The sequence below is a fragment of the Topomyia yanbarensis genome, chromosome 3 (genome assembly GCF_030247195.1).
Source record: "Topomyia yanbarensis strain Yona2022 chromosome 3, ASM3024719v1, whole genome shotgun sequence".
In the NCBI taxonomy this organism is placed as follows: Eukaryota; Metazoa; Arthropoda; class Insecta; order Diptera; family Culicidae; genus Topomyia; species Topomyia yanbarensis.
In genome coordinates this window covers 386,655,333-386,677,690 of record NC_080672.1, presented here as the reverse complement: position 1 = coordinate 386,677,690, position 22,358 = coordinate 386,655,333, and the positions used below count along the sequence as shown (strand labels likewise).

At 36.1% G+C, this 22,358-nt stretch overlaps 1 protein-coding gene across 1 annotated transcript in view; it reads right to left on the bottom strand.

The window, feature by feature from the left end:
- Nucleotides 1–21,971, bottom strand: part of LOC131691624 (protein anachronism) — a 46,724-nt gene extending 24,753 nt beyond the window's left edge. Inside the window, exon 1 of the mRNA XM_058978159.1 lies at nt 21,378–21,971. Within this exon, the coding sequence (XP_058834142.1) occupies nt 21,378–21,694 (317 nt within the window). The 5' untranslated portion in view covers nt 21,695–21,971. The remainder of the gene's footprint in view (nt 1–21,377) is intronic.
- Between the last annotated feature and the right edge of the window lie 387 nt (nt 21,972–22,358).

Sequence of the window (22,358 nt, the reverse complement as noted above, 5' to 3'; positions counted from 1 at the left end):
GCAGTGCACAGGAAAGCTCGTGTGGGACCCCAGACCCCATTGCTGCATCAGTAGCGTTGACGGAATACGCTGGGACGGGGAGGTGCGGCAGAAGACCGCTAAGTATGTTAATAAAAATCACGCTGTCTAGCCGCCGTCTGGCTCAGGGGGGCTTTCATATGCTTTCCGTCGCTCCTCCGGCGGCAATCACTTCGGCACGGTAGGCTTGCGTTGCAGTCGGCTGGCCTCCTTCGTCGAGAGGTGGACTGTATAGGAGGAAACCCAGAGAACCGGGCGAGAACCAAATTGAAAATAAATCACACTTGCCGCGGTCTGTTCTGTTGTGTGATAACTCGTCTCGGGAGTTCTCAGCATGGGGCTCGGCGGATGGACTGGAACCGAAACCAGGAAATATTATGCAAGCGAATGGTGTCGCGTTGGATGCCTGGACGCGGCTGGGACAAACATCAAGAATGCGCCAACTGAACAGATTGACAGTGAAATTCGCAGACTTGATAGTATGCAGCAAATGCGGGCACCTATCAGCCGCAAATATCTTGAGCCACAACTGGCAGACAGGATGTTTTGCAGCTATTGTCGCTGATTTGCAATCCAGAAATTAGAGCAAACGGGAATCGGCTTTTTTGCCACCGTTGTTGCGGTTATAGTTGCTATACATTTACGTTTTTATGGAGGCTGTCGGTGGCGGCGACGGCGTTGGGTATGGAAATTTAAATTCCGTTGTCAAGGTCAGTGCGATAATTTCGGGTTGTTATTGGATCGCAGCCAGATACCGTGGAGTGAGTGGAAAAGGGAGGGGAGTTCTGCATTCGTCGCAATTTGGCTACATGCTATAATTGTGGACCAGCCGTGTCCAGCTATTTTTATACGACTGATATTCTTCCAACAATCATTTTCAATGCACTCGATATTTTATTGTATTTACATTGTCATAAGTCATGATGCACACAAATTTATAATATTTGCTAAAATTCCACTGTGTTCATCAAAGTTTTAAATGATTCAGTTCGATCATACTCAAACATGATGACGAGAAAGAAAAATTGAAGAGGATACCCGTCTTCCTATCGCAAGTTGTCACTTAGATTGTCGTGTAAAAATCATTTAAGTGACTTTTTGATCAACAGTAAGTACCTAAAATTGAGAAATCTTTCACAATCGACCACGTATCATAACGATAGAAGCAATTTTTTATCTTACCCATGCCGACAGCGACTAAATATTGTAATCCAGTGTTCTGTATTTATTGCCGAAACCAACCAATTGGTGCTCGCTCTTAACTATTTATAATTTCCCGATAAAGTTCCCTGTCCTTAGAGAAAACACAATTTTAGGTCGAAGCTGTAAAATGTCGTAATGAATCCAAATTTAACCGTACGGCACTCCTCCTACCCATTCACAAGAAAGCGAAGTTAAATTCACCGATCGGGCCAAATTCTAGGTTCATTTGAGATATTGCGCACGTGTTTTAAACAATATGATTTTCAAAACAGGGGTAATAACCTAATAATAAGTTTATCGTTTTGTGAGCTTGTCGGAAGATCGTGTAGTTTACCGAATTAGCATTCTTTAATTTAATGATCGGTCAAGCAGAATGGGGATTCATTCAAGAAAGTACGCGAAATGCGTAATTTCCGCTCGAAGATTTATGTGACAGTAAATTGTTTGCAGCATTAACCGTGAAATACCCGTTAATTAGGATTCTGGCAAATAATCCTAGGAAATGGCCGGGGAAAGTTATCTTTGTTTTGTAGAAATCGGCGAATATGAATTGAGTTGTAAAAGACTGATTTCGAGAAATGTATGTTGATTATTGAATTGTGCTGTAATCCTGAAAAAGAGCATTTCTCAAAATTCATTTGAAATATGAAACACCGAAAACGTTTAATTTCACAGAAAAATCGTATTCAAATATTTATTATATTTATTGATTACTACCCAAATATATATTTTTCATTAAAATATGATAAATTATTTGAGACTGGGCTTTGAACACAACTTATATTTAATTTCATTTTCGATGTTTTTGGGTGCAAAATGATCTTTATGAGAAAATATTTTTAACAAATGGGTTTATGTACATTAGAGAGGCTCTTAAGATGCTTTTTCCAGCGCATCACTTTTTAAGTTCCTTCTATGGTCCCAATTGATTGTGCTTCCCGTATAACGTTTAAAATTTGAATGAAAAGTAGTAGGGAGTATACCTCTCTTTTACATCTGTTCTTATTAAGGGGAATACCGTTTTTACGGATGGGCACAGTAGGGCTGGGCCAGGGGGCTCGATTAATCTCTTCAGTGTGTTGGTAAAAATGGCAGAAATTTAAATTGAAAGTCGTTTATAGTTCAAAGTTTATATTGGATTTGTTTTATCAATATTCCAACGCCTCTTGTCGATGAAATGATAGCAAAGCAGTTCGGAAGCCCACATTGACTTATATCCTGTTCAGAGAGCACCAGACAACCAAACGGAATGATACTAGCGACAGGAAACGCGGTACTGCAAGGCCAGGATGACATTGAACGAATTCATGCGTCGCTCAAACATTTCGATAAAAGTTTCAATTTATTTTGAGCAAAAACAATATGTTTTGCTCTGTAGCGACAAACACAACCTGATGCAAAATAAATCTGTATCTGGCAAACGTTCTGCGGATGTGGGAAAATGATTGAAGTCTTCATCATATTTGGGACCGTCAAAGAACCTATCTACAAAAGCAAACTCCTACAAATACAGCTTTATTGAGGTCTCGCAAAGCCTTTATCCCTTTATAAGGCAGTGGCAACTATATTGCCACTTTTTCGTTTCGTTCATAACACAGAAATATGAAGTGAGAAATGTTCCAATCTTATTAAATCAACTTGTTAGCAGTCTGGCAACTCTTCTTATTACTTTTAATTGAGATACTGTGAAAAGTGTCAGATTGGTGAAGAGTTTTTTGAAAAAAATATGACGATTTTCTTTTGGATAATAAAATTAGCTCGATTTTGAAAAAAATACTCTAGACCCTATAAGTTGGTGATGCAAATTTGTAAAAACAACTACTTTTAATCATAAAATTTGGTTTATGAGTGGTAAAAATTGCAAAGAAAAAAATTAAATGAATAAAAGCACGTCTGTAATCTGTGGTCTCATTTTTCAACTTATCCTCAGAATCCAGGGGTTATTTACTGTTAATCAGGTGATAACCAGTAACTCACCTTAATTTCTTTCTAAATTTCCGATCCAGGTCGATTTATCTTTATATTTCCACCAATTTCGTTGGAAATACATCAAACATAGACTGAAGTTTTCTAACGGCGGTACGGGCGGTACCAAGTATATTTTCAAAACATTATTTTATTACGAAAGAAATTTTTTTATTACGAAATTAATGTAAATTATAAATAAATTGTAAATAAATATTCTAAACTAAGTGAAAAACCGGGTTTCTATTAATATAACATCCATTAATAGCCCCAAACGCAGGTCCTTACATTTTGCATACGAAAACCAGCAAAAATAATTTTTTTCATTTTTTTACCCCAATCTTTGAAATTCTTGGTTTGATATTCAATTACAAGTATTATTTTCACTTATGCCTGAATATTTCAGATTTTATAAACGTGGGAGCAAAAATTTTAAGTTTTTAATATCATTGGAGATCCCAAACTAATATATACTCAAATAGACATGTCATAATGACTGGAATGCTTACAACAGGATGTCATACCATTAATTACTATATTTTACGGAAAAAATCGAAAAAATTTTTTTGCTGATTTTTGTATGGAAAAAGTAAAAAAACATGATAAAGTAAGCTTACCCTATTCATAGGGTTCTAGAGTGCCACGCACCAAACCTTCTTAGCTTTATTGTGCATACATTAGACAGTGAAAAAAGTTCATGTTCGTACATTTTGGTTAGCACCTTTCTTTCTTATACGTAGTTGAAGTTGGTGAGCTTCATGTCGTCGGCACAGATAAGAACTTTTATGTTTTTGAGAATGAATGATATGTCGTTTACGAATAAAATGAACAAAAGAGGGCCTAGATGGGAGCCTTGAGGAACTCCTGATGTGACTTGAATGGGATTCGATTTCTTCCCTTTAAATCTAACTATTTGTTGACGGTTAGTTAAATATGATTCCAGCCATTTGAGAAGACCTGGTTCAATTCCTAAATTTCCAGTTTGAATAATAGCAAGGGTACGTCGATACGATCAAATGCCTTGCTAAAGTCTGTGTAAAGAGCTTCAAGGTAGTTTCCATTCTCCATTACAATCAATGAGTAGTTGACGAATTCTAGTAAATTTGTATTAATTGAACGTCCTTTGAAGAACCCATGCTGCATGTTAATAATTCCTTTTTTTGATTTGATTGAATAGTTTTTCGTTAACGATTGCTTCAAAGAGTTTAGGCATACATGACATAATGGCAATTCCACGGTAGTTGCATATGTCAGATTTTTTGCCTCTTTTAAAAATGGGTACCAGGTACGAGCTTTTCCATAAATTGGGGAAAATGCCAGATTCAAGCGACATGTTAAAAAGCCAAAACAGAGGAGCTGTGAGTTCCAACGCTAAGTTTTTCATAAATACGGGTGGAATCCCATCAGGTCCAGAACCTTTGGAGGCATCTAGTTTGTTTAGAGCCTCCGTAATATCTTGCACACTGACATGATTGACGTCAACGTCTGTGGTGAATTCTGGGAAGAAACCGAAATCAGGATGCTTCTGTCACCGATGCACAGTGGGGCCGAGCCGGTCAAAACCTCCAAAATGTATTGTCGATTTTCAACCTTTTATATATTTTTTAAATGTACATTACCTAAAGCTGTCTTCGCCAAATTTTTGAGTCAATCGATTGAAAAATATAAGTGCTACATTTTTTTGAACCGTGTAAGGTCGTCAAAATCTTCACGAATTTGAGTGACAAAAAGTTTTTTTTGTTCATTCCAATTCATCTCGCTTTAATAGGTACTACAACAATAATTTAACAACATATATAGGCATTTCTAATAGAAAATCATCTCAGGAATTCAATGGTGTATTCGATTTGAGAAATAATGAGTATTTAAAAAGTTACCAATAAAATCAATATAACTATGTTGTTTAACGCGGTCTTATTTACATTCAGAGTGTCATCTCCTTATCGGTAAAAGCGTGTTGAAGGATCTCATCTAGTACAACTGACGTAGAATTTTATCTAGTTTTCAAAAACCATAGTGTCATCTTGCGCCGTTTTGCACCGAAGGTCGATTTTTGGACATTTGTAAAATTAGTTTTTTTTTCTTGGAGACGCATGGTTTTTTTTTTGATTTCATGAAGTTTTGCATTATTATTCACCGGTGGATTTCCTTTTCTGAACGCTGCTTGTAAATTCTGGGTTTGGGGCGATTTCCTTGATACAAATATAAGTATGCCTTAACCGCCTTGCAACTATGACTCGTGTTTCTACATTTTCACAGTTATCTGCAGTATAGAAAAATTCAAATAAATTCAAGCCAACGAGGCAAACTAACTGCTACTATTATTATATCTTTCCATGAATCCTATTTTTTTGGTACGTATTGGTCGTTAGCTGTACTGGTGACCGATGTAAGGTATACACGTGAGTGTGGGAAGTATTCTTTTTACCTGATTTTTAGTTATTGGCCAGTAATGCAACATTTACTTTCAAGTGTAAATTCCCTATTGAATTTATCACAATCAACCATCAAATTCAAAATCTCCCTCAATAATTCACTTCCAAATTGATGAGAGTTTCATGCAAAAACGCTCACACCTCTATTTCAAATCATACACATACGGTGCAAAGTATGCTCAGGATATTTTCGTACGAAAAACCAAGTCAGTACCCACAAGGAGAGATATTCATATCATCATTGGAATTGAAAATGAATGGAAAAGTATTGAGCGGCTTAGCTGCAATATGCATCGTATGAGCAACTGTGAATAGAGCATAGTAGGGCATGATTTGAGATCTTCATCAAAATCAAATAAACCTGTCATCTTTTAATAGCTTTGGCGATAATTATAAATAAATAAAACAAAAATTTCAGGCTATCTATCAAACACCTTAAGATCTTTTATAACTATTCTAACTATTCTAAACTATTCTAAACGCATACGTTCATGCATTAGTACATGAATATTATCTCTTAAAGAGTTATGAAGGGAAGATTTTTCAAATGATGGTATTCAGATTAGACTGAAGATCTACAAACAAATATATAAAATTACATCATTTTTTTTCGCCATATTTCGATAAATTGGAACCACCCTAGTCATTACTAAGTCGTTACTAAGGACTACCCTAGGAAATCAAAATGTTTCTGTTCACATACGAGGTATCTGTTTTGAGAAGTTAATAAAATTCCCTTTAGCGAAATTAAAAAAAAACTTTTGGAACCACCCTAGGCTGTCGAATTTTCATTTTAGCGTCCTAATTTAATCAAAATCGAGTTCAGCGCACCAAAATTACCCTTAGATGATATTTTTATTCATTTTGAACTACTTTTGAGGTTTTGTCCAGCTTTTGTATGGAGTGGATCCACTGTGCGATGACGAGCTTAACATTCCGCCATAGGCAGCTATCATAGACATGCTCCAGCTGCGCATAAAATGCTTCTTTCTCGGCTTCGTGAGGTCAGTGCACATTGATAATGCTCTAGTCGAAGAAATGGCCATTGATCCACACTACACACATTCTTTCGCTGATCGCCTGCCACTTGATCACGCGTTGACGCATTTTGCCCAGCTCTTGTGCCGTAGCTTGATTCCCGCATTTCCACACCTTCTGTCCCGTCTAGCAAAGCTCCCCCAATGCTACGATTTCGAAGTTGTGAGTTTTCAGCTCATCCTTTGCTCCTTGATTGTTAGTAAAGTGGTGTTTTTGGACCACTCGTTGAACTTGACCGAACCTGTCTCGTAGTCCGCCACCCAACATAACTGACACCTGCGACAGGTATTTAGTTCTGCCTACGGTAGAGTTATAGCGCCCATGCCCACTCACACCATCCCATTTCGCTATTACTGCAGAACACGGTGGTACCTAGTCCATCGCGGCCTACAGATTAAATGTCAACAATAGACCCGGCAAAATTTTTCAAAAATCTATGATTTTCGTCAAAACCCCCTCCAAACCAAATTTCTGGCTAGGCCACTGCACGGTTCCCATCCAAATATTCATACAAACTTATGGTCAGCGAAAATAGCACACATATTAAGATCGCTTTTATTTTTATTTCCAAACAACCACTACTCACTCTAATGAACATACGACATATGGTTCATTAATATTTTCGTAACTTATATTGAAGAGAAAAGCATACTTGAACCACTAGGTGATCTAAAGCAGACGTTTCATGAAGTAAGTTACGTTCACTTTTATTTATCCCAATTTTTACAATGGTTGATACTGGAATAATCTAAAATTGTGTAATTTTCATGTATTATATTATATTTATAATTTCATATATGCGAATTTATAAATTGAAAATGCATTTTTACCATTACACTAAACACACGATTTCATCATGTCGTACAGTAACTTTGCAATGATTTCAATCTTCAACGTTTCTACTATACTAAAACTATTGAGTTATATAATTCTCTTTGATTGTAGATGTATATTTGAGAATACATTTTATCGTGATCAACAATGTTTAATAGACTCCATTGTAGAATATGGTTTCAGATCGGGTGGTCTTACCTCGATTTTGTTATCGTATATGTACACGGAGATCTTAATCCTAACAGTGTCATAAGCGACACGATCGGGATACAAATAGTTATGCTTTCTTGGCCATACTTTTAAACGATCTCAGTACTAATTTTTGTGAGGGAATAGATAAAAGTTCCATTATCACCTTCAACGAAGATTCCACCTTATATATGAGCAGACATGGTAATAATTTTAATTAGCCGCGACGACCTTGCTTCGAAGTGCGACCAGACCGTTTGAGCTTCACTCACTCTAGTACATACGATTTCGGAAGCAAGAACAGAGTAGAACTATTTGCAATTTTTTTACTCTGAAAAATTATAGCAACTATAATCAGATCGACCTAGAGCAGACAGAAAAACTAAATTTGAAGATTGAATTGTTTATTGTATTTAGACGTGTGGTTCAATATATTCTAGGTAGTGAAAAATTATCAATTTTTGTACTCAAATACGTTGTCGGACAATTCAATACCAATTTAACTTTCACACATATACAATACAAAATTGAAAAGATTAAAAACCTCTCTTATATGGTGTAACCCGTCAGGGTAACAATTTAGCACTGGGTGGAAATATACCTATTTGTGCGTACTCTCTCCGTAGAGTGTATTGATATGGCAACATAGCTCACCGCTGCTCATTATGCTCGTTCATGTTTTTGATGTAAATTTCATTTAAATAATAGTCCATGAACGTTGTTATTAGTCCAGATAGGTGTAGTAATTTTTGTTGTGTATTTGTAAATAAATAGCATAGGGTTTAGTTAGGTTACCGCTCTCCTTTCGCTGCAAAAGTGGTCTGACTATGCTGTGCTATAGCGATGACAGCTATGCGGCGGTGCGTTTTTTTGGTGTTGGTTGTGGTGGAGTGCGGAAGGCGGCCATCGTAATGTTAGAAAGTGACGGACCACGGCTTCAAACAGACGTCGAGATAAGTGTTCTCTTTTTTTCGGGACAGTTCCCCGCCACTAGAAGAAAGAATTCAGTGCGACGGCGATATAAAACCGTCGAATAGTGCCGGCCCGTGGTTCGGGCACTAGTGAAGTGAGTGGTGTTGGTTCGCCGAAGTGGGTCAGCTAACCGTAAAGGAGCATTCTCGCGTCCCCGGCTAAAATCCAAGGAACCGTACACCGACCGTTCTCGCTGTAGAGGATAAGTCGAACGAGCCAAGCTCTCCTCTATAGCTAATAGCCAAGGAGAACGAAGCAGGGTGGACAAAGGTTCCCCCTGGGAAGTGCACTGCAGTGACTTCCGGGATCACTTGCGGCGAGCAAGATAGTTCGCCAACGTCGCTAGGGAGGTTCCAACAAAGGAGCCAAGCTCACCTCCCTAGCTAACCGCCAAGGACCGCTGCCGGAGCAGCCAACGACAATCCGGGAGAACTCGGCCGTTGTAGTCCCGGCCGGTCGGACAAAACCGTCGCCTTCCCGTCGTCAGCAGCAGCGGACTGCAAGGAACGATCAGCAGAGGAGAGTTTCGGAAGAATAAACGGTAAAGTTAGAATTTGATTTATTTGTTTACCTTTCTTTTGTTGTGAAACGAAATCCGAAATTCTGTAGAAGCACCTAGGCCGCCCTAAAAGGAAGGGTCCGCCGGGCAATTAAGAACCCGAGTAGTGGGCAAACCCCTACTTACAATGGTCGGTGTTAAATCAGACCGTACCAAGTAGCAAACTTTTGATTTCGATAAAAACGGGTTTAAAGTTTGAATCGCTGCATCCTCTACGTTATAATTGGAAATTATTTTTTGCCATAATTCTTGTTTATGGTTACATATTCCACATGTGGCAAATGTCGAATGTAGCAGAAGAAATTCTTTATTCAGTGTTATCATTATCTCATTTTTTGATGTTTTGCGACTTAGTCCGGTCTGACTTAACACCGACCATATGACATTCAAAGTTTTTGGTCGAAAAGTACTCATATATCAAGAATAAATTCTATTCATTATAATGCAGTACTGATCATATGGTCGGTGTTAAGTCAGACCGGACTAAGTGACAAAAAAATGATATCGAGAAAAACGAGTTTAAAGTTTGAATCGCAGCATCCTTTACATTATGATTGGAAATTAATTTTTGCCATAATTCTTGTTTATTGTTACATATTTCAAATCTGGCAACAGTCGATTGTAGCTGACGATTTTCTTTATCCAGTGCTATCATTATCTCATTTTTTTGTGTTTTGCGACTTAGTCCGGTCTGACTTAACACCGACCATATTATTTTCAATCTTCCCAAACTCTGCATTTCATTTAAAAACAAAGTATATTATTGACGATAACATCAGATCCGAGGTGTTCCGCAATCAAACTAAATTTTCCAGGCGTAATGTGGTAACAGAAATCGCTGATGAATAAATAAAAGCACAGTTGTCCTAAGTGGCTTCTTTCAGTGAAACATATAGGTATTTCAAGTAGAATTGAGTTGTTGTACGTGGCACCAGTTCTAATGAAGACAATAGTTGGTGAACAATATTATGGATATACGGGGTTATTTGCTATTTTTCAGAAATTTGCAAACTTTAAAATGTTAATGTTAAAATGAAAATCATTGGTGTTGATCGCAAAACAGCGGAGTTCAGTTAATATTGCACAAAAGCAAGACTACTTATTTTCCAAAGCAAATTTAATCAGAATATCCAAAAGCTCTTAATCATCGACACATAGAAAATTTATTTTTGCATCAAGTCAAAAATATAATACCGGCTACATAAAAATAGAGATAGGACCGTTATTTTCACAGCCACAAGTTTAACGTCCTACTTAATTGTCGTGACAGCTTCATTTCTAACAAACGCACGACATCGACTGCCATTCCGCTTGAATTGTGATGAACTGGTGTCGCACTCGAACAGCTGTCCCATACGTCGATATCTATCGAACACACCCATCGGATGCTATTTTGAGAATATGTGTACGTTTGTTCATGTAGGGAAATGCGCTTTCGTTGGTAAAAATTGAATCTATATTTACTATCTAACTGTTGAATCTATACATACGTCATCATTCGTTTCCTATGAAATCAGCTGACGTGTGTTTTCAAATATAGATAAAAACCCGTGTTAATAGGTGCTCCATCCAGCATCCCAACTATATACTGGTATTACGAATCGGAAAGTGTGATCGACAGTTCCGCTATGACAAGCTGTTGACAAAACAGCTTCGCAGTTAATTTATACTCTCACCCACAGAAATGGGCCGCGGGAAGTCATGCGAGCGGGCGGTTCAATGCTCAAGCATGCAGTAAGTGGGACCGGCTTTTCGTTTCTTTTCTCGTCGATTCGTACACGGTCACAGCTGATGAGGAGAAAAGAAGGAGTCGTAAACTAGTGCGTATCCATCTCCTATTCGTACGTTCCTCGCCTTTCCGTCGTCGCGAGAGACCTGTGGCTAGGGGTTTGGGCACATGTTTTTTGCTCAAGGCACTAACATAATACGAGCTCGCGCCGACCGGCCAATTTTCCTCCCTGGCTGGTGGGTGTGTGATTTATTTTTTCTCGTATCCATGTAGATATTTGTATGTATACACTAGCGAGTTAGAAGATGTTGCCGGCTAAACCGGCACTCGCGGAAACGAGCGCGCGTCAAAGTGTCTGGGATTACAATTAAAACGAAAATTCAGTATTTGGTCAGGGTTTAGACGCGAACACAAACTGCACGTGTTGACACTAACGTTGGCGTCGACGGCGCAGTCAGCTGTCGGTTGAGGGAAGAATTTATCCCAATCAGATGGCATTGAAAGTGGAAGTCGCTACTTTGAGATGCAATGTATTTCTAATCGAACGATCGGAATTCCGGTCTGGTTTGCTCTGGTTTATTTTCTAAATTTACAGCTTTCATTAGGTTCGGTTTTAATGGCTTTTTGAATTGAAACTCAATTGCTAAATGAAACAAATTGAAATGGAAGATAGATGGAAATAATCTACCGGTGGCTATTTTCAGAGCTCACGGGGTCGTTCTTAATTATAATAGATTGACGTAAATGAAAGCATAAATATTTATTTTTGGCCAAGAAAATTAGAAAGATGTACCAAACAATCTTTGACACCTAAACGAGGATCACCAAATCACGTGCAGAGTATTTTTCTCAACGAAACTCTCAAAGGTGTCGTCAGAAGCGAAAGTTTGATTGACAACATACGCATAATTTTTTAAAAGATTATCATCAGGGCTGGTAGAAAATATAAATACTGTGGGTAGTACTACCCACTCGTAAAATGTTTTTCTTAATGAACCCTACCTTATTCTCTCACCTACGCGCCAAAACAATATAACTCACTATCCATTCAGATGAAAGTGGATCCACCAACTTATTGAGCGTCTCGTCTCGTTACTCGAAGTTTACAACATTCTAACTAATAAGTGCGATTCTAATAACTGAGTTCATAACATAACATATAATCAAACTGTTAGCTCAGAACCATAGGCTCGCCGTTAAATTGAATACTCGATTGGGTTAGAGCCTGGGAAATGCTTTTGCCACCATGTGTTTGATGAGTACGAGTTCCACTAAAGCAAGCGGGAATTAATCACTGAGTACTTAATTGGTTGCTTTCAAACGTTGTACGATTTATCCTTCTGTTTGCAATTTGGTGTATATGTTTCTTAATGATATAGTGATCAAAATCACTAAAATAGAAATAATTTCATTCCGTGAATTCCTGACGAATGAAAATTAAATTTATATGAGCAATTCCGTGCTAAATCAATTTACGAGTAGGCATATAGTCATATTTAATTTTGAGAATAATTGGCATACGTCTTTGGTAAGAAAGAACATTCACCGGTCTAAAGATCATCTTTATAGAAGAACGAAAAATAATTCTTGAAAAGGGTACATGTATTTTTTAAAAATATGTTGCTCTTAACTCAGAATCCGTTGTTTACACTGAAATAATGTCCGACGATAAGTTGTAGAGAAATAATAAAACTTTAAACCGAAATACACACTGAAGAAAATTTTACAAGTCTTGCAGAAAATCACAATTTCAATAATTATGCGAATTACCAATCCCTTCGCAAATTTTAGAAAAATAATTGGAGAATGCTTGAGCAATAAGAAAACAAATTAGGGCTCGTCGAGGAAGGAACCACATTGGAAAATGCAAATGTTCAAGTTATTTATGATCAGTATGGTCATAGTAAGCAACTTACAACCACTTTAGAAATATTTAAAACAAATTCGGGAAAATCGATCAATTTTAAAGAAAAAATAAAAGTTGAAATGAATATATGGCCCATGGAAATGATAGATGATTCTTCAACTTATCTGTGAAATTATCCATAAAATGTTTGATATATTCCATAAAAAATGTATACAACTCATAAATAAAAGAAAACGTGCAATATATGTTTGACATAATAATCAATGGGGGGTTGGGCGTAGCGTAGATGGTAAATCAATTGCCTTGTACGCAGCGCACCTGGGTTCGAGTCCCGACCTCGCACATAGGGTTAGAAATTTCTCATAAGAGATTTTTCTAACCCGAAGAGGCGAATGACCTTAAGGTTAAAACCTCTATTATCGAAATAAAAATAATAATCAATGGGAAAGTTTTAATGCATTAAATGAAAAATTATCCATCAAACTGATCACATGAACGATAGTTGGACACGTCTCGTAAATTGATCCATAAAAAAGTTAAAATGATCTATGAAAAATGTGAAACATTCTATATTTCTTCGCGGAACTTTTTTAAATTTTTTGGACCATTTATAAAATATTTTGTGTTTAATATTGTTGAATGAATGAATGTTTTCCTATTCTTATAGAACTTTTAACTTTTTTTAATGGATCACTTGATCAATTTAATGAGATGTTCCGTTTTTCCTGATCATTACTTTATCTTTTATAAAGATCATTTTATTAGTTTAACTGTTGATACCCGTTAGTTCAGATTTTTGGAACCTCTTTGTGGTTGTGGGTCGTTATTTCTTGGAATTTTTAAATTTTTGTATGGACCATTTCATCACTTTATAAACCATTTAGTCATTCACAAATTCATACTACAAAAAACTGGAAATTGCTAATATGTGTGAAGAACGTAAAATCTAGCGCGTTGATCTAGTCTCATTATTATTTCAAATTCTTTATATTGATGAATATTGCATCTTATGATGCCAACATGTTTGTATGTGATAGAGAATCTTCAAGAACACTGTTTATAGTTTTTCATTCAATGAACTACAATATCTTCACAAAATTGTGTATGGTACAGAAAATTTCTTTATTTTCTATTGTAACTTGAAATTTATACAATAACTACCGCAGGTTATGATACCAAAATGTTCGTGTTTGTATGATAGACAAGTTGCTAGTAAATTGTTTATTATTTTTAATTCAATGAACTGTAATATCTTGACAAAATCGTGTAATTAATGAATTTTGCATTGTAAATTGAAATTCACACAATGAATATTGCATGTTGTGATACCAAAATGTAAATATTAATGTGATAGACAAGTTTCTAGAAGATCCTTTATAGTTTTTTTTATTTATTGAATTACAACATCTTCATAACATTATGTATTATAAAGAACATTTATTTATTTTCCATTGTAATGTGAAATATACATACACAATGAATATCGCATGTTGTAATACCAAAATATTCGTATATATGTGATAGACAAGTTTTTAGAGCAATACTTATAGCTTTTAATTCAATAAACTACAATATCTTCACAAATTAAATAGAACATTTACTTATTTTTTATTGTAACTTGAAATTTACGCAACGAATATTTTATGTTATGGTACTAATATTTTTGGATTCATGTGGTAGACATGTTCCTAGACCAATGTTTATAGCTTTTTATTCAATGAACTACAATATCTTCACCAAATTGCATATTATGCCTAATACTTCTATATTTCCCATTTCAACTTGAAATTTACGGACTTCTAGAACATTGTTCGTAGGTTATCATTCATCGCTCTACAATATATTCACAAAATTGCGTATTCAACATAACATTTCTTTATTTTAAGTTGTAACTGTAGTTTATTGAATTAACAACCATCAATAATGTTCTAAAAACTTGAACAATTTGGTATCATAGCATGCAATATTTATTGTTTGAATTTCAAGTTACAATGTAAAATATAAAAATTTCCGGTATAATACACAATTTCGTGAAGATATTCTAGTTTGTTGCATTAAGAACTATGAACAATGTTCCTGAAGCTTCTCTATCACATAAATACGAACATTTTGGTATTATAACATGCGATATTCATTGCGTAAATTTGAAGTTATAACGGAAAATAAAGAAATGTTCTGTATAATACACAATTTTGTGTAGATATTGTAGTTGTATTCATAGTCATCGCTATGAAATTCGAAATATTTTCGAAAATTGTAATTTTCTGTATTATCTTATCTATATGCAGTTTTGTAAACACATTGTGGTTCCTTCCATTGCAAATTATCTAAAATGTTGCGCACATCAATAAAAATAATATGTTTGCAATTTGCAGTTTTTTGTAATACTTGCTCAGACTTTTTTGGAAATCTTTTCCATTACATATTCTAATCATTTTGTAGTAATCTAAAAAGTTCAAATAATCCGATGGTTCGAAAATTGTCCAATTTTCTCAAGGTAATGCTGAGACATACTGATTTGAAAATATCTTAGTGACCATTCATAAATGACGTAGCATTATATGGGGGAGGGGGGAGTGTTGTATTTTGTGATGATGTGTGACGACACGGGGGTAGGGAGTCATGTCATGCTACGTAGCTTTTTTGAAGGGGAATAGGGGTTAACCTGATGTCACGACAATCTTACCCGTTTCATTTAACTAACATCGTTTTTTATTTTTTTAAATTTTTTTGCTGTGACAAGGGGGGGGGGAAGTTTACCACCAAGCTACGTAATTACCAGGGGGGTATTTAGAGTTTTGTGACGAAATGCTACGATGGGGGAGGGAGGTGTTAAAGCTCACTAAAAATGTTACGTCATTTATGGATGATCCCTTATCGACTTTTTTGAGGCATGGTTATTCGTCTAAGTAAAACTGGCATGGTTGTAGAAGTATTAATAAGCCTAAGTAAAATATTTGGCGAACATTTCAACAAAAATTATCGAATATTTTTCTAAGACATATTTCTAAGTTCTGTAACACCTTGAGTTTTTTACGTGGTTTTTTGCGCGATATTTTTCAGAGATTTTTGAATTTACGCGGTTTTTATTTACTCGGATTTTTGATTTTATGCGGTATCCATTAACGAAGTTTCCATCAACGCGGATTTTTATATTTACGCGGCCTGTATCTCTCACGTAAAAAAACCTGAGTGTACAATAGACCATATTTGTCAACATTATGAATTACATAAATATTTCTTTGTAAGGGATGGGTATAGCGTAGTTGGTAAGACGATAACCTCGTTCGTAGCTCATCTGGGTTCGATTCCCAACTGCTGCATAACATTTTGTAAACATGACATTATTTTTTAAGATTCAAAATAGAATCAAAATTTAAAAATAATAATCTGAATATGTGTCATTACGCACGAAGTAATCAAGACACGTGTAATATCGACCCTCGAGGATTTGAACCAATTTTGGAGTAATTGTTCATCTAGGGCCAATAAAGGAAAATTTAATTTTTTGTGTCAATCGAACCACCCCTCGGCTATGGAAGCACCCCACGTTCTGAGGCATTGCATAAACCTGTTATTTTCTCTTGGACTATATCCCCGGTTCCATTTACTCTAGTGTGAAACCACAAAATATTTTTTCAAGGAAATTTTTCAAGCAGTCTAAAAAAAATATTAGTTTTTAGCAGCAGTGCTGCAAATTATGCGATAATTTTAATTAAACATTAAAAGTAAAAATTTCCTCGTGCTTTGCATATTTTAATTTTGAAAATTGCAACGCAGTCGAGTTCCTCAGACATTTTTACATAAAAACACTTATAACCTCAATATAATATGAGCGTAGTCTGAGATGCATCGTTTTGAAGCAAAAATACCCCGATTTCTCATATAAAATCGTAAGCGCGCAACGACAAAAATGATGATGAGCATACTTAGTTCACACATAATTTATCGTAAAGTAGACGAAGAGAAATGATGAAAAACTACGTTTTTGGTTTGCCTCTAGCAGATCGCGGTCGGTTTTTATGATCACTTGAGGATTTTCTCAATATTAACTAATAAGAGTGGAATTTTGCATGGGAAAATACGAGTTTTTCCCTTCAAAACGGTGTATCTCGGGATTGGCTCCAATTATATTGAGATTATAGGTATTTTTATGTAAAAATATCGGAGGAATACGATGGAATTAGAATATTTAAAATTAAAACATACGTATTGGCGGCCATGCATAAATGACATAGCATTTTAGGGGATAGGGGGTATACTAAATTTCAATGAAGTGTGACGCGGGGGAGGGTAGGAAGTTCTTAAGTTCAATTTTTTTAAGGGCATCAAAACCCATTGATTAGAGAAAGCAATTTAATGTTCCTTCGTTTCCAAGAGAAATAAATTTAAATTCACACAAGGTACTTTTCATGTGGTTTTTGATGTGGTAAATTTAACGATTCGCAGAATTGAAAACGCGCAAAAAAAACGAAAAGATTTTGTATGCGGATTTAACTTGCTACATTACTTAGCTTATGGTGCTAACTAGTAGACTTAGTTTGTATCATAGCTGAATAAAATTTTCTCTTCGGATTCAACCAAACAAAATTAAATAATTTAGATGAACGTATGCTTCTTAGAATCATTGACAGCTGCAGGATTGTTAACTGAGAGAACTTCTCTTCATGCTCCATAAAATTCAAAACAAAACTATCAACACTATATTTTTTTAATGAAATGGGCATATTTTGCACGCTATTCGCTGTTATAGTGAAAATGTTGATAAAAGTCGTCAAACACGTTGTAAGGACAAGTATTTAAAAGATTTTTTTTAATCCCTCCACTATCCCCCATACCAAAAAACTTGCACAGAGAGTCCCCTGGTAATGGATACAACAATAATAAAGACAACAACAAAATAAAAACGCGGAGAATATAAACTACAACAAAAAATGAACAAAGTGAAATCCCAGTGAAATCGAGTTCCTTTAATGGGATTCACAAAGCTAATTTGAATTCTAAATCTAAATACTTGAATTATAACTAAGTGATAACGTTTGTGGTTACGAACAAAGACGAAAATTAGAATAGGCTAAATACCAGAAAGCCAGAAAAGCCTACACGATTTGATGGTTGACGCACTTACAATAGGGTGGATGTACCAATAGTCGTATGCTTAAGGAAAACTTTTGCTAAAAAATCGATGAATAAACCTATGGGCAATGTTAATACATTAAACGAAAGCTTTCAATCCCTACTTTATAGGAAAAATATAAAGATGGTTTATTAACCAATTCATGTATTCAAAACCGCTTGTACCACTATAGGAACACATGTACCAATAGTGGTGCAATCGCTAATTTCGGTTCCTATTGTTGCAAATCCCATTGATTTCTTATGGGACTTGCAACTATGGGTACATTAGATCAACTATAGGTGCAAGGGAGCTCAAAATTCAAAGAAAATCAATTTTTTCAATAGTTATTTGAGCAAATTTCAAAGATAACAGTTTTATTCTCGCATAATTTTAGTGTGATGAATCTAAAAGAAATATGCGTTGATGGTTGGTACCTCAGTTAGGCGTATAACCCACTACTGCAACTATTGGTACACCTCAACTATAGGAGCACCCACCCTATATATTCATTTACGTTTCGTATGATATGCTGCTTAAGCTTTAAAGAGGATTGTTACTGCTTTCAAGACAATAGGAAGTGCGTTGAATTCGGATGGTCCGTGGATTGAGACGCGTTAAACCTAAGTTTGTGCATGCACTGCTTCTCAGTAGCTCGTTTGCGCTTGTGATATTATGAAGGTTTACTCTAGCTGCCCGGCCGCTTTGCGCAAGGTGGGGGGAGGTAGGGAAATGCTACGTTTTTTACAAGGGGGAGGTTAGAATTTTGTGACCAAATACTACGAGGAGGAGGGAGTGATCAAAAATCGCCGAAAAAAGCTACGTTATTTGTGCACGGTCCCTTGCGAGAAAAATACATTTTAAATATTTAATTAGAAAAATCATATAATTGGCAACACTGCCTTTGAACATCAATATCTTGCAGCTTGATACTGGAGTAAATAGAACTGGAAATATAATCTAAAGAAAATCACAGGTTATGGCAATTTGTCAAAGCGGTGGGGAGGGGGGTGCTTCCATGGTCCGAAGGGCTGTTCAATTAACTCAAAAAATTAGATATTTTTATATAGGCACCAGATAAACAATTCCTCGAAGACTGCTTCAAATCCATAATGGTAGATTTAAGGTTCGCATTTTTTATTACATGATTAATAAATGACCCATTTATTTTTGGTTTTTCATTTTATTGATCATTTACAATATTTCCATGGATTACAAGGTACTTCAGTAATTTTGTACTTTCAAGTGGTCGAGTATATGTTGTAGATCTCATCAAATTCAACACAAAACAATGTATGAATAATATAGTATATCCTCAAAATTTTAATTTATTGAAAAAAAAAAAACTGTTATTCGGGACTTTCGGCACCAACAAATTAACTACGCTTTCATTTTTCAACCGATTTTCATTTTAATGTGTATTCTGGAAAGAAGAAGAAATTGCTTTTCCAGCAGTATGCTATTCGGTTATGGGACAACAATATGAAGACAACTATTATTTTGCCATTTTTTCTTGAAAATTACGCTACATTCTTAAAAAGAAACGGCTTGGTTTTATTAAAAATACAAATCGGTTGAAAAATGGAAAAGCTAATAATTTTTTTTCCGAAATAGGAGCTTTCTTACATGAACTCTTAACAAGTTAACTAGTGGGGCATTGTCGCGCACTGGGGAATTCTAAAATTCTATCTTCCGTTATTATTACCAATTTTCACTTCAAAGTTTACACACATACTTTTGAGTGCATACGTAATAAGGCAAATAGTCCATTTTTTAAATTTTATATGAGACCGCCCCTTAAAAATTTATGGAGCATGTTACTAATTTGGAAAAAAATCATAACTCTGCCATTTTCGAACCGATTTGTATGATAAACAGTTCGTTAGATACGAAATCTTTAAATTATTATTAGAATAAAGAAACTTCCTTATAAAAATGTTGTTCAATTTGTGTACCAACACCACAGAGTATTTTCAACAAAAGAACATAACGTAGCATACCGTTAAAAAGGTTATTCAAAAAATTGAAAATAGTTTGTATGCGATAAATCAAGATTCTGAGGGTATGTTAAATTGAGCAAACGTGGTTTTGTGTTGTATTCGACCAGACCTACAACATTTACTAGATCACTTGAAAAACGCATTCATTTTTTTATTATGTGGCACCTTGTAATTTGGCGAATAGGCGCTTGTTATTACTAAATTATACAATGATCATCTATCCATATTATGTGGATCAAAACACATTTTTTTCAGTTTCGTTCCACGAAATTTAAAATTGGATTCTTGGATTGTTTTTGTTGAAACAACCGAGAAAACTGTCATATTTGGGGAGATTTTCTCGATTAGATATGTGTGTGTGTTTGCTGTCGGTTTTGGCAACTGTTACGCAATATTATAGTTGCGATAACCCGCACCAAAGAAATTTAAATTTAAAGATCTCGACCAGAAAAATCAAATCAAATAATAAAAACTCCAAGTCCAGTATCTATAAAATATATATGATCTATTAGAAATAAACCTTTATAAATGATGGCTGATCTAAGTTGTTTAAACATGTTATAATGTCTCTGTTGTTCAGGATTTTTACGATATTCGTGAAGTATGTTTTCAATTTAAATTTAATATTTAAATCAAGGCATAATTTTCATATTTTTCCACTTCATTTTAAAACGGTCTGTGATTGGTAATATTGCATCATTATTTTCAGGCTTGGTGCCTAATATCAGCTTTGTGTGGGGATTAATTGCTCATGACCGCCAATGTGTCAAATTATAATGGTTTTTTCTCCAAGCTCTCAAATTTTGGCCAAAGTCAATCTATTCTACATCATTTTCCAAATTGTTAATCACAAACAATCTAAATTATCCAATGTAATTTAAACTATGACTGCAAATTTGTAAAAATCGAATCAATCGCCTCGGAAAAATCCAGCTTTGCAATTCTAAAGCGTCAAACACGCGATCATCTTGTCCGCCGGGTGCAGTCGCCCTCTGAAATTGGCGCATCAAACCAGCAGTCAAATTTCACTTTGCCGGTTGTATTTTCTTCCTCACGCCATTTAAATGATGTACTCTCAGCTTGTCTTGTGCCACATGGAAAACGACGGCGACTCGAATCTTCGCACCGGGAAACGCATCTACCCCCCTCTGAACGCTACAGCGACACCGCAAAAGTCCGATGCCGCAAGGAATTAATATTCTCCGATTTATCACCTCCCGCCCGAAGAGATGCACGCTTCAAGTGTGCATTTTTCTTGTATCAAATCGAGCGCAGCGGTTCTAAAAATACCGGAAAATGCGAACAATTTCCTATTGAGCCAGTATTGCTGGCTCATTTATTAAAATTTTGAGGCACATGGAAAACAAAAAAAAAACAATCGTCACCCAAACGCCGCGACACCGGCGCCGGAAAGTATCGCGCAAAATAATACCATATCTGATATCTACTTACACCTTGCGGTTCTGCACGTGGCTGGAAATGTTCGGCTCGGTCGCACTCTGCTTGATGGCCATCGGTGCCCCGCCGCGTTGCATGTTCTTCTGGGCGGCCGCCGCACGCAGCAGCTGCTGCTGCAGTTTGACCGCCGTTATGTTGATCTGATCACGGATCAGATCGACCCGTTCGCTCTCGGTCAGATTGTCGAAATCGATCACCTTCGACTCGGGGACCAACATCTCGTCCATGCTGTCGTACGAGCTGAACGGGGCACCGGTGACTGCGAAAATGTGCCACGGACTCGTCACCACAAATAGTAGTAATATCTTCATTTTGTCACTCACTAGCTAGTGTTCGCTCTAATGTCACAGAATTAATGCAGTTCAATGAAAAGTTTTAGGGAAAATTTCACTTTGATTGTCTAACGGCAAAATATGCCTTCACTTTGCTTAAAACACTTTCGCACCTCACTTGCGGTCAACGTAACAATTTAAACTAACGTTCTTGATCGTCGGAGGAAATCAGTTCTAGAACTTGGAAAAGCTTTCCCCGCCAAAGGAAGAATTTGAGAGAGTTCTACTGTTACTGCTGCTGGACACTTGCGTTGTCAAGAGCTATGTACGAAATGATTTCTGGTAAAGGAGGTATTATATTTATACGGGAGCCAGAGCAGAGCCGTTCAACACACACTCCCAGAGGGCTGAAACACAGGCAAAAGACTCTGTGTCCGCCTGTTCGCGGTGCGCGGCTTATGAATATGGTATTTCTTATGATACGATACAAAGGTGTGTTTCAAACGGCAAAAATATGTATGAAAAACGGTGTACCGAGCTTTTACGCCACTACCGGAGAAAGAGAGAAAATGCTAAGTGTGTTCAGTACACATGTGCCGGTTGGGAATTTTCAAATACCGTCAGGACCACCGGTACCGGAGGGTGGCACGATTTTTCCGTCAATTATCGCTGATTTCGGTGTAAGCGCGGAATAAGAGTAATG